The sequence below is a fragment of the Charadrius vociferus genome, unplaced genomic scaffold (assembly GCF_000708025.1).
Source record: "Charadrius vociferus isolate BGI_N301 unplaced genomic scaffold, ASM70802v2 scaffold507, whole genome shotgun sequence".
Taxonomy (NCBI): Eukaryota; Metazoa; Chordata; class Aves; order Charadriiformes; family Charadriidae; genus Charadrius; species Charadrius vociferus.
In genome coordinates, this window is record NW_009649235.1 from 809,781 (window position 1) to 823,540 (window position 13,760).

A 13,760-nucleotide genomic window follows, 5' to 3' on the forward strand; every position below is an offset into this window, starting at 1 on the left:
GCTCTTCGCTGCTGATCAGTATGTGAACTGCATAATGCGTGCAGAGGCCTGGGACACTCCTGAATGTCATTAAATGAAAGAGGGTATTACATCTTTAGTCCTGAAATCTGCACTCCAGCGTAGGGTCAGTCAAACTCCTCCTGGGTAATCTTATTTTTAATAATGATTTACGAAATCAGTGTAGTCAACTCGTCTAAGAGACCACATGGAACCACAAGATAAAAAATGTTCACTGAGAAGAGAAGGCAGGAGGGAAGATCTACTTAATGAAAAAAAAAGTATTAATAATAATATTGAAATGTTGTCAACCAGTCTAGGCTTCTGTTTTCAGTGAGAATGAACAACTTCATTCTGCTGGGCATACTCACCTCAAAACATTTATTAAAAAAAAATTGGTACTTCGTTCCTTTCTCTCTAAATATTTCTTACTTTGCTCCTTCTCTGTGATTCTCATCATATATCACAGAAATTAATGGGAGCTCAGTTATAAGAGTCAATAGGTACAGTCTCAAATACAGGGATTGGTCAATACCTCTCTCTGTGACCACAGAGAGGTCTCAGAATCAATTTTAATTCCTTTTTTTTTTTTTTTTTTTTCCTTTGAGCTCGGACATTCACTTTATTTCACAATTCTGCCAGCTTTCCCTTTAATGTCTCCATAATGTTCCTTGCTTTACTGTCAGAAGGCGTATACAGGACTGGAAGAAAAAGAGCAGTGTGGGTGACTAACATTAATGAGCAGACATTGATTTATGGCTGTTAGGGAATTATACACCAAATGATACATGAGACACAGATGAAAACTGGGATATAGAGAAATGGGATGGCTCCGGCACAGGGACAAGTGACAACAGAAATGGTCAGAAGCGGGTGCAGATGGCAGTCTGCAACAGGTCAGGCACACAGACCCATAAACTCACCAATATTACTCCTATTATTAGGAGTAATAAAGGAAAAATTTCCATCTATTTTCAAACACTTCAGCTATTGGGAATGTCCCATTTTTTACCTCCTTATAGTTCAATTCGTTACCATACAATCTGCACAGAATATTACTTTGAAATTAATTCCTCCCTCCTGAGTCTCAGATTCAATACTCCCATCAGCTGGTCCGTTGCGTATTTAGCTCAGTCGCCTATCCCCTCCCCTTCACACATTCCCTCTTCCTTTGGGAACCTCCTATGTGATCTCTAACACCCTGAATACCAAAAATGATCTGTCTTTTAACTCCAGGACATCCTTAAAGCATTTCTTGGGTGTCTTTCACCAGTGATCTTTTCAGTCATCAGTTCTATCTATGTATAAAATGGCTGGAAGAAGGGGAGAGGGAATGAGAACTCTTCACCTGCCTAGAAATTAAGCATCTTGTAAGCTGTCTGGCTGACTTTTTTATCAATGCCAAACCACGTGTTGTAAGGAAATTATCAGCTCTTTGATGCAGGATGCTCACTGCACTGCTGAGAGAAGCATCATATGGCTTTCACATAGGTTCATGTTCTGCTGGCATAAAGCATGTTGCAGGGTGAGGACATATGGTCTTTTTCTGGGTTGTACCACCACTAGTCATGCTGAGTAGGAGTATTCTAGAAAGTCATCCAAATCAGACTTACCTGAGGAGTTTATTGGCCTGAATTGAATCTGTCCCTAATTATTTATAACTTTGATAAGTTAAAGATTTTATTTTATTTAAAAAAAAAAAGTTAAATTTTATTTTTAACAGATTGTTGTGTACTTTACCCCACACAAAACACATCTCAGAAGTGTGACAAAACCAAAATTATCAGCAGTATGGAACCAAAAATCTGCAATATTATTCTCAGGACTACAGAGCCAAAGAGCTGCAAAATTCTCCCAGATGTTTCTTTTTAGGATGGCTCCTATAACCAGACTGACCGTAGGCTTTTAACACCTCAAACTGCTCCATCTGATGGGATATCTGATGGAAAGGAGAATTGCTGCAGTCTGAAACCTTTATGTGGAGTGGCCACATCTACATTTTAGTTTGGCTTGGGGGAGAGTATGTGCACGTATTTAGGCAGAGGCAATAGGCTACTTTCACACCTGGTGAAAAAGAAGTTTTTGCATATGCTTCTGGTTTAGCCCCATGCATGTAATCTACATGCCTCTCTTCAACAACTGCTTTAAATTGCAGTGTGAGAGTTTATAGCAACATTCTGGCCAAAGTGTTACTGTTATTTTATTTATCATTTAGGACCAACTCTTTATTTGACATAGTAAACAGCACAAGAAGAAAAAGCAGCCCTGATAAGACAGTTTTATAGCCTAAGATGAAGACATAAAGACAGCATACGTTGGGAATGTAGTCATTAGAGGTGGCCTAACATAATGAGTATTGATCTGGTAAATTTTAATCCTAGGTTTTCCGTGACTAACTATGCTGCTTTAAGGAAAGCATTTAGCCTCTTCTCATCTATATTTCCCCAAGTACACAAGCGAGAGAGATAACATGTAGATGTGTTCCCAGGACAGAGGAAGAAGGAATTTGTTTATGCCATGTGTATCAACTCAATATCAGTTGATATTCTTTAAGAGAATGTGCCTACAATTCAGCTAGTCACAGATGTGCCCAGTTGCTTCCATGCAGTCCTGAGCTTTGGACGCATAGAAACACACAGGTAGGGGTTACTAGTTTTTGGAGGAGGGCATCGTACTACTACTGTGCTTCCCTGGACAGCCCACTGTTTGCTATAACCAAAATATCTCAGCCCCATGACAGGTAGAAACAGTTACAGTGTCTGATGCTTTGGTGCGTAACACCCAGGCCCTTGTGGAGAAACCCTAAGGGCCTCATACACTCCATGGGCAGAGGCTTCAGCACAGTGGGGCACCATTTGCAGAGACCAAACAATTCACAACAGGCTCTTTGGGGCCCTCCTGAAACCCTGCTTCCCACCAAGGTTGAGGTACTTCACTCAGGATCCACAGCTCAGAGCATTTTCCACCAAGTCAATATATACAACCTTCCTTTGAAAAAGTGTTCACGAATTTCAGTCTTTCCTCTTAAAACACAGCCAGTTTCATGGCCCATAACAAAATGTTGAGAGATTTCATGCAGAAAGAGTCCTTTCTATGATCTTCTACACATGCCTGAGATTGAAGGGCTGCAAACTTGCACCTCCTAGGCTACAAGACTGTGGGTTTCTTGGGAACTGGGGTGGTATATCTCTCACTGCCTCCTATTCAGAGGTGATGGGATTCATCCTAAAGTGTAGCTATGGTCACTTTTAAAAACATGTAACTGGTATGGATAGCCTACCACACCCAGCAAGTTATGCAGCAAAGCACTTAGGATACAACATTTGGAAAGAGAGAGAAGGTGCACTCACACACATTTGTACCTTAGTGGTCCGGGCAATTATCAGGAAGAGTGAGAGAAGTGCTGGCTCCCAATCCCTGTCCTTACAACTTTTTCTGTAACAGCTACATCAGCTGCCCCTAAGGTGAAATGGCTACAACAGTCACTTCTGTGCATCACACCAAAATTGTCAAGAGTAAAGGCTCTCCCCTCTCAGATAAGTAGCTACATTGCAAGGTTGAAAAGCCAAGTTCCCCTCTTATTTTCTCCCTGGCTACGTGAATTTTGAATTCTTTGCTGCAAAATGGGCCACTCAGAATCATTTGTAGCCCTTTGGATCAGATACTGAACCCTTTAAGCTGAGGGCAAACTGGACCAACAATCTTCTGTATATTGTAGAGGAAGGCAGGCAGTCCATAGACACTGTTTCGGGGCAGGGGGGGTGGGGTGGGTGTTAAGTTAGGGCACACTCAGGAGCAGAACTCAGAGAATTTGAGGAAATTTAAAACAAAAGAGTAATGCACTGCCAGTGTTACAGAGCAGGTGGATCGGGGATTTCCAGGGCGTTTTGTTTGTTTGTGGACTTTTCCATCTAAGTCCTGTTTTAAAAGCTTCCTCCTTTTATTGACTCATGAAGCCTTTACGCTTCCACCCTTCCCGGCTGCTGACATGTAGCTGAGGCATAAGGAGTAGTCGATGTGTCTTCATGCCCTTGCAATACTGGAGGATTGCTGGCAGCTGGCACAGTTCAGATAAGCCATTGGGCTTCTCTGATTTATCCCTTACAAGTAACTGAATACCTGGCGAATGGCACTTCTCTCTCATGAACCGTACTGCTCAGATCTTGCATGGTTTCCAGAATCAGACCCTTTATATTTCAGTGAATTTTGAATTTTAAACATGGACTTGGTGTTTATGACATTGGCATTGACTATTTATGCCAGACATTGTGCACCCTTCATCTAAGAGCTGTGTCAGACCCTGTATGACCCTGTCTGCATCATTTGGGGGGCCCTTCTCTGCAGACTGCTAAAATCACTAATTTCTGTGAAAGATTGTGAAATGCGTATTTGGAAGCCTAACCATCAAATATATATTTTCTAATGACTTAATCAGAGATTTATATTCATATTTCCAGAGGGGGGGAAAAAAAGATAATGAATCTGTCTAAGAAAACGGCATATTTCTGTTTTATGTATACATATTCCTAGTTACCATATCACTGTACATACAAGATTTGCAGTTTATAAATGTGTATATTTATAGTAAATTAAGTGTACATGTTTTTATATATTCTATATACGAATTGCATGTTTTCTAAGACAGCCAAAACACAACAAGATTCTTAATGAGTGACCTGAGTGCATTGGCTTCAACCATATAGAAGATTTAAATCTAAACAGGACACTGGATGTGATAAAAAGAGCACAGTTAAATTAGAACGTGATCTGCTTTGATATCGAGGGTGTTTGACTCTGCTTTGACATTTGTTTTTCATAAATTCCCTTTGCAGTTTATGCAGCAGCAGACCAATATTCCATGACAACAGTCAAATCCATTGATATCTCTTAATTAAATCATTGGTTCTGAATAAAAGCAACACACCAATATGATACAGATCACTGTGGTTAACCTTCTAAATATAAAAGACAACCAGGGAACGATCCTCAGCTTGAATGCCAAGCAGCATTGGTTAGCTTGTGCTTTACACTGCCGCACACTCGCAGCCTTTCTGATTTGCTTTGGAGGGAGCTGGCTGCAGGAAGCTCAGAAAGAGATCCAGGGAATGAGCAACCTGCTAAGCAGCGTAGATAATCAGGGATGCTGCTGGAGCTTGCTGTCTGGCCCCATTTGCCTAGAAGCCTAGACATAACCTAACTACCCATGCAACTTCCCCAGACTACTCGTGTTCTGGAAAGAACCTGAAATTAAAGAAAGAAGGGAAGAAGGACGAGTTCCATAGCCCTCTTTACCAGCAGTTTTAAAAGAAGCACAATTAAAAGGATCCTAGCGTAATTGCGTTAAAAATGTTTCTACATGAAAACATCCACACCTAGGGCAGGAGCTGAACATAATTTCCCTAGCTACTTTTTTTGTAGTTGTAGAAAAATTGAAAAAACCCAAACAAACCTGATACCCTGTGGGTAAGGATCCTCGTGTAGCATCTAACTGTGCAGTGAGATGTGTGTGCACAACTTCATCTGAAAGCAGCATGAAGTTGTAGAAGTGTTTCAAGGCAGAAGCATACCTCTTTAATAATGGATGCTTGTACATTTCAAGTAAGCTATAATTAGGGAGTGCGATGGCCTGGCCACATGCAAAAACTGGCTGCATAGCCTCCCTCCTCCTACAATGAACCTTCAGCCCATGGCCTACAACGGGAATGCACCGATAGCGTGCACTTCCTTACTACATGCTGTTGTGCCTGAATGGGATTTAAGTCTCCATCGGACATGGCCCTTTGAGGCTCAAACTCTGTGGAAAGCAGCCCAGTACAGGATATTCACTGCATCTGACTTCATGGGTAGTAGTTATCAGCAACGAAAGTCTGTCTTTGGGAAGGTTGTTAACCACCGGGGGACACATCGCTGCAGCCTCACGGCCTTTCCTAGGTATGCTTTTCAACTTTTATATGTATTTACAGGTTGGTTTTCCAACAGGTATTTATTGCAAAGTGTCATGTCTAGATTAAGGTTGACTTCTGCAGACAGTTCCTCTTCTTAGCACGTCCCAGAAGCTGCTTTTTTTTGTTAATCCTGATGCCATTAATTTCACCCTTAAATGTCATTATGTCATTCAGTGGTTTCCATTCATTCTTTTTTAAGCATTTCATTACTGGTCAACTCAGGGGCCACGTAAGTAAGCAATGGGCTTGAACATATGGGAAAAACTGACCCTTGCTGCCAAGGAGTTAAAGTATTAAAGTGCATAAGCCATTTCCTGTAACAGTTGTCAAGCTAATTTTCAGTAAATTACTTAGTCCATGTGTTTATTATTCAGATATAAACCCACTGACTCGTCATGAAAATTACATTACACCACTGTAATCACAGACTAATCTTTTACAGCTCAAATTACTACACCCCCAAACCGCATCCCTCTAACAAGACTTCTCCGAGTTCAGAAACAGCAGCTTTTGAGCAAGTTAATTCACACTGCATTGCACCAGCCAGTGATGAGCGTAACATTAATGGGCACTGTTGCTGCACAACTCCATGTAACTCCATAAAAATCAGAATATTCTTTAGCAAATAATGACTTAATGGGAAGGAATGCTGTCCTGCTTTGAGGTAAAACAGGAATGAAACATAAAACGAAACATAGAATGAAATTCAATTCAAAAGAAAAATCACTATTGTCTTCATTGCAAACGTTTTCCATGCCAAAAGATAACACGCTTCTGGAGCAATTGGTGACAAACTCCCCTTCTCTCCATGCAGTGCATGACAGCCAGTCTACTACTTAAAGAATTTGGCATAAAGGATGTAGTAGTGCCTATAGATAAATAGTTTTCTCTATCTGATAATTTCTAGCTTATGTTTAGACTTTAAGCTGGTTGAGAAAATGAAGGTGTTAAAAAGCGGAAATAATTTAGCAACTTCTGAAGGTCAACAGCTGCTAGGAAATTTTAAATTCAAGCTGGCTTTCCATCAGCCCCACGTCTCATGTTCTAATTAAGTTGTAGATTGATCCCTTGCATCATGGCATTACACACAGTGCTCTTGAGGGAGTCTGAGCTGAATATACACTAAGGTACCACTTCACCATCCCTGGTTTCTAACAGTGAGAAAGCCCATTCTTGGCTAGTTCTATAACACAGGTGCACTATGCTTGCTGTTGAGGAAAGCAAAGCAAGCAGTGGAGAAAGTACAACGCATCACTCTGATTTGTTGTCAGTGGTTTTTACCATTAAAACATATGGCATTAATATTAATCAGGTAAAAAGTACACCGTGCAATCTTCACTTTTTATTGTTTTACAGAAACCATGCTCAACTGATGTTACAATTGAAGAAGAAACAGCAAATCAGCTCATAGGACCACAAGCATTTGTTTGCTGTCAACAGAAAGACTCTCAGGGACTTCAATTAGTATTAGATTGCAGTGTTCATATTTACATTTAAAAGAATTCCCCTCTGTGTCCTTATACAAATTATTAGCCTACTTGAATGCAATAATAGCTAAGTGTAAGACAAAAAAGTAGGCATTAAGTATCTGGCAGACAATGATTAAAGAAAGGCATTTTTGAGAGCTGTCACTCCGGCACTTCTCTGGCTGTTCATCGGGGGGACAGTCCCTCAGTGCCTGATCATTTTGTATCCAACCACTTGGTGTGTCAAGAATAACCAGAAATCTGCTCCTCTGCTTTCAAATGATTGTATAAGGCAGAAAGATACAAAAAAAGAAAGGATCTTTCAGTACAGAGTACTTCTGTAAAAAAAACCCAAAGCCCAAAAAAACCTGTTACTAATGTCTAGACATTTATATATTCACCTGTTTCTCTCCCACTATCTTCCTGAATTTTGTAATTCGCAAGAGCAAGTTAGGGAAAAGCAGTAACTAATGATGAAATGCTTTATCTGGATAAAACACCTTGTTCCAGTAAGTAGCATTTTTCTCTCTCTTTAGAATGCATAGCCTTTATTCCACAAATTAATCAAATAGCTCCTGTTTTCCAGTAATTCAGACCGCTCATAAAAGTATATTTAATTACTGAATAACCGGTGGTGTAAGATAAATGGGTTCTACTCCGTAGCCTTTCCATGAAATCAAACTTTTCTGACACTTTAAAATACCCACGGTGGATTTGAAAAAAGCTATGTAACAGGTCTAAAGCAGAAAAAGCTAGGAAAGTACACGAGTAGTGGCACAACTATCTTGATCCACAATGTCTTTTGTGAAACACAGGAAACAAATAGTAACCCCAGACTACATGTAAAGCCAGATAGCAGATCCCTAGTTGAAACCATTGTTCCTGCAGACCTCGTTTATGCTTAAAAGTTCTTGTCTTAATATACAAAAAGTGTTATAAATTAGGTAATCATTCATACATCCATCCATTTATATGATTTAGAATATTAGAATTTTACAGTACCCCATATTCCCCAAAAGATCTCAAACAGATTAATGAATGTTAGAAATGGAAACAACTTGTATTATGATCACAATAAAGACTCAGTACAAAAATTATCTTTACAATACTTATTAACTCCACGCAGAATAAATTTATTTTGACCTCTTTGCAGCTGTACCTCTTATTCCCTAAAAGGAAAAAATATGCAATGTAGAACAATAAGTATGTGCAATTTTTTAAAAAAACTTAAGAAGACTTGGGCAATGAGAACATGGGTGTGCATCATATTGACTAATAAAAATGGTGATCAGATGACAAGGTTTCGACTGGTGATGCGAAGTTCAAAACTGCGTGACTTAAGTCTCTAGTTCTGAACTTTGAGATACAAAATACCCTTCAAAGGAACACAGCAAATAACAAGAAAACCTTTCAGACCCCTCAGCAGAAGACTGAGAGCTCCAGGAGAGTGAAGTTATGAAAAAACGCTGAAAATCTGTTTATCAGCTCAAACTGCTGCAAAGTACCATCCTGCTCTGGAAAATTACTTAATAAAACAAATCAAAGATAAGAAATGCCAGATTCTTTGTCATCCAGGGTTCATAGGTGTCATGAGGTAGCAGCTTCACTTTGGGAACACAAACCAACCACTTGGTGGTTGGGAGTTGGAGGGGACCAGTGTCTGTCAAACAGCTCAGCGTGCACCATACATCGTACACACCATACCTGCTCTACCCGCTCGAACATCACAGGAGCAAAGCTGTGAATCTGTGTCCTCCTGGGTTTTTCATGAAACGGTTTTAGACACATACAGAGGAGCAATAAAGATCTCTCTTTAAGTTGTCCTATGTACAAGGACTGCTAGTATTCCTGGTTTTATCTGAGCTACAAGAGACGAAGCAGAACTCTTCTTTTAGTGTTCCTCCCATACAAAGGGCAGGAATAAGTTCTTTGTGATTGCTACCTTGCTCAGTTCAGGCAACATCTGCTTTCATTTGGGTTCTCTAAAACTTCACTGATACTCATGCGAATGCACAAAATGAATGTGAGAGCCTAATGCAATGTTACTTACTACAAACTAATGCGGACTCCAGTGCGGGAACTCCATAAGCACTTTGAAAACTATCCTGAAATTAAAACTTAAGACTTCCCTGACTAGAGGTTTTTAACTTATCAGTTTTCAAACCTTTGGATCTGAAAGCCATACTAGGTTCCTCCTCATTCAGGCATAGGAAGCAGTCAAAAAAGGCTCTTTGTTCCAAATCTTGTAATTTGCACATGTGGTACAGGGAGAAGAAACTGATCTTTGATCTAAATTTAATTAAACACACTTCTCATTGACATGCAAGCTTCTTCTTTCTGAACAGTTCATTCACTGGCTAAGATGTGATTATCTTTTCCAGTCGTTATCAACTTTCACAGCACTGCTAACAAGGCTCAGTACAGGAAAACATGTATTTCAGTGACCAAAGCTGATAGATATGAATGCAAATGTACATTGGCATCAGATTTGTTAAGGAAAGAAGCATTTTATCAGTTTTCAAAGTAAAACCACATTCTGAGATTTAAATTGGCATAGAAGAGCCAGTTTGCGTGCAATTTTAGGGATCTCCAGAAATGCTAAATATTTGCAATGAAAACTTCTCTTCCAACTCCTTTCATTCAAAGCAACAAGACATTCTGTGCTCACTTCCATAGAGATTTACAGGACTACAGGAAGGAAAACTTGCTGTGAATAGTAATGGTTGCAAAAGCAGCCTCCAGTTCACAGTTTACTTTGTGCTGGAATGGTGTTGGTGACTCTCCACAATTCAGTCCAAATTTTGGAAGAAAAGGAGGGGGTCATGGAACTGACAAACAGAATATGGCTTTTGTATTTTGTAGGAATTCTGAGAAATTGGCTCTTATTATTCAGTCAACATTCACAGGATAAAATCTGCTGTGTGCATACCTTGAGTCCTATCTCCCTACTTTGGGGAAGAAGGTTTTACTTTCTTTAAGCTGAACAAAAGCATAGACCTTTTCTTTAGACACTGCCATAAAGAAGACAAGAGCTCAGCATGGAAGTGTTAAAGATATTGTCTTCATGGCTTAAAAAATTCAGGCAAAAGTCTTCTTGATTGCTTTTAGTGTGAAACCTGGAATCCTTTTTACTACATGGAATTAGTAAAGTCTTCAGAAACAACCTCTGACAGTTAAACATTATTGTGATGTGAAAAGAGGGTTTTCAAGCTCTGGACCCTTATTACCTACACTGTTCTAGTCCTCGCCATGGATCAACTGATCTTCAAGACACTATCACACTGGAAAAGAGAACCAGAACCCAAAGATAAAAAACTCTTAAACCTATAATTTGTCCAAAACATAATAAATTAATTAATCAGACGTCTTAAAAAAACTTACCTTTAAAATTTGGTCTGATTCTAGCATCATACCCCGATGTCCTTCCCATCAATTTGTCCAAAAAATCTGAAGGAGACAGGGTCTGTGAGGGGGATTTTCCAGATCTTGAATCATGTTCTTTACAGAAAGTCGTCCTAAATAAATTATTAGCCACCATTAGCTAATATTTAGCTTGTATTGCATTCAAGTAATGGAAAAATTATAGCACTAAATAAAATTGTTTCAATTCAGTGCATATAGCAGTTAATATTTTTATAGAATGATCTAGTCTATTTTTCACTTGAAAACTTTATTCTAGAAATAAAAATGAGTTTCAGGTAGTATGCATAGACAGAATTTGCTATTTAGAAAAAATCTTCAGCTTTAAAAATAAATTTATTACAGCTTTAAGACTTTAGAAGATTCAATTTATTCTTCATCTAAACATATAGAGCAATCTTACAGGGACTTTGATATCCTGTTTCATACCATTGTTTTAATGATATGTATGTTGTTAAAATGATATGTTAACACTGGTTTAAGGTAGTCTTAATCTTGCAAACAATAGCTGGCAACATTCACCAAGCAACACTGAAAAATACTGGTTTTGTTAATGTTGGGAAGGATATAGATGCAAAAAAAATGTTCTTTAGAGATGCTACCCAACAAAGATTTAAATCATGCTGCTGAATCTCTGTATTCTTCCCCAACATAGCAAAAAGGGTTCCAGAGTCAGTCACATCCCATCTTACTTTTTTTTTTTACCAATTAACATCGCGTAATAAAATTTATCGCTATTATCACCAGCTGGTATTTATATGCAAGCTCTTGGAACACATCTGTTTTCAGATTTAGGAGCAAACTTCTGGTACCATATCATGCATGCAAAACACTGTGTACATAGCATGTTACATATTGCAATCACATTAAATATTGCAGAGAGAGAGAATTTAGGAGTTTCCCATGGTTGTTCCCTAGGGAAAAAGAAACTAGAATGAAATGGTCATATTTGGTGTGTAGAGGCACAGATTTCATCATGAAGCATTATCTGGATTCTTAAACAACCAATTTCATTGTATCTGTGTTTCAACATAATGTTTGAGCTATATTACAAGTACTTCTATGACTGTGTCTTCTTAACCACTCTCTGTTTAAGTATTTGCCCAAAGGGAACCACTCAGTCTCAGGAGTGTTTTGTGGGGTTTTTTTGTGCATCTATACACAAGTATAAACAAATTAGATATACATGTGACCATCTGAAATTAGAAGCAAATATCAAATCCTTTATCCCTTTACAAAAGACCCAGAATTGTTAAAAGGCAAGGTGATAGTAAATTCTCATGGTGTGATTCCCCACTTTTTTTAAGGTTCCATTTACAGGGGGCAGTTGCTTCTTTTTGCTTTTGTCAATGACATGGTAACATTACAAAATATCTTTAATTTTTAATACATAGTAGATTATATTCCCCCCTTAAATACTGAAAACATTCAGTTAAGCTAATAAAAACTGTAAAATTAATCCAGTGTGCTTATTTGAGGTGTTCCCGTACAATTTACTTCTGTTTTCATTCAGAGCCCACTAGTTATGAGTTACGTTGTGATCCCAGGCTCATGAATATAAGCACTATTTCACTCTGTCACTGTATATATATCTCATTACTCACATAAAAACACTTTACATGTATACATGTAGATACACAGCAGTGTACAGTATAATAAGGAATCTCAGCTAAAATGGTGTTTCGGTTAATGACTGACCTGTTTGCTTTGTACCGCAAAAAGTCAATAGCTGAAGCAAAAGCTCATGAAACATCACAAAAATTAGAAACAACAACCATATGTACCAGTACTTTAAGTGAGCATGATACTGGTCTGATCCAGGGTTTTCCCAAAATCAGAGGATTGGTTCTCTAATTGCAAATAACTACATCTCTGACAAAACTGATTCATTCGTTTCCAAAGCTTGAAGAAGAGGGAATCAAAGCAACTTCCTAAACAACCTCCATCGGGAGCAGAGAATGTGCATTTCAGAAGAAAAACTGAAAAGAATGTTTTTAGCTATATTGATACTCAGTGAAAAAACATGTATTTAAATCAGAGAAATGAAAAATAGATCACCCAAACTTGAGATTATTATTTTTCATGTTTGTTACCAAGCAACGAGTCTCTGAGTGTAAAAGGGGTAGCCTATACAGAACGAACATGAAATACTCTCAAATACAGCAAACAAAGTAGGTTGATGTGACGTAGTATCTTTATAGTTATGATTTCCACAACCTTTTGACAAAGATCATCACATAGGGTCATATCACCTACCTGAAGTGATTTGTCTCTAAGAAAAACGCAAACAAGGTTGTCAAAATTTTCACTAGCTGCCGGTTCATTCCTCCTGCTTTCTGTGATGATTTGGAAAATATCCCAGAAACGATTCCAGAGAGATGCAGGTAAAAAGTAAGCTGGTGCTGCCTAGATTCCCAAATTCAGCAATGATTTAATTTTCTTGACAATCAGGAAGAGAAGGTCTGGATCTCTACAAACTGGGGGTAAGAAAGAAGTGCCAGTCCTTGGAATCATGGTCAGGTCAAGCCTAGGCTCATCTCCAGCAGCCCGCACAAAAGCGACAAAGCACCAGACCTGCTCCTTCCCCCCGCCTCACTTTTGGTGATGGAAGGGGAAAAAAAAAAAAAAAAAAAAAGAAAGAAAAAAAAAGGAAAGGAAAAGAATTGGAAACCCAACTACCCGAGGAGCATCACGCAAAAGGGAATAGCGCTGAGAGCAGTGCTGTTGCCGCTATGTTTTATTCCCCTTTTGCTTTGAAAATTAGTATTTACGAACGGTGGTGGGGCTACTGGGTCGGTCTGCTTTTCCCCTCTTTGGGTAGGGAGGCGTCGGCGCTGTCGGGGGTGGGGGGAAGGAGGCAGGGATGGAGGGCGGGAAGGAGGGCGGGAGGGATGGAGGGTGGGAGGGATGGAGCGGGCGGGGGCCGTGGGGA

The 13,760-nt window shown here is 39.1% G+C and overlaps 1 protein-coding gene across 2 annotated transcripts in view; it reads right to left on the reverse strand.

The window, feature by feature from the left end:
* GLRA2 (glycine receptor, alpha 2) overlaps positions 1-13,431 on the reverse strand; it is a 130,733-nt gene extending 117,302 nt beyond the window's left edge. Inside the window, exons 1-2 of one of the 2 annotated variants that reach the window (XM_009889039.1) lie at positions 13,085-13,431; positions 10,790-10,923 (exon numbers count right to left, since the gene is read on the reverse strand). In XM_009889039.1, coding sequence (XP_009887341.1) covers positions 10,790-10,923; positions 13,085-13,152 — 202 coding nt within the window. In that variant the 5' untranslated portion in view covers positions 13,153-13,431. The remainder of the gene's footprint in view (positions 1-10,789; positions 10,924-13,084) is intronic. The other variant, XM_009889040.1, reaches the window with a different exon arrangement.
* Positions 13,432-13,760: the final 329 nt, after the last annotated feature.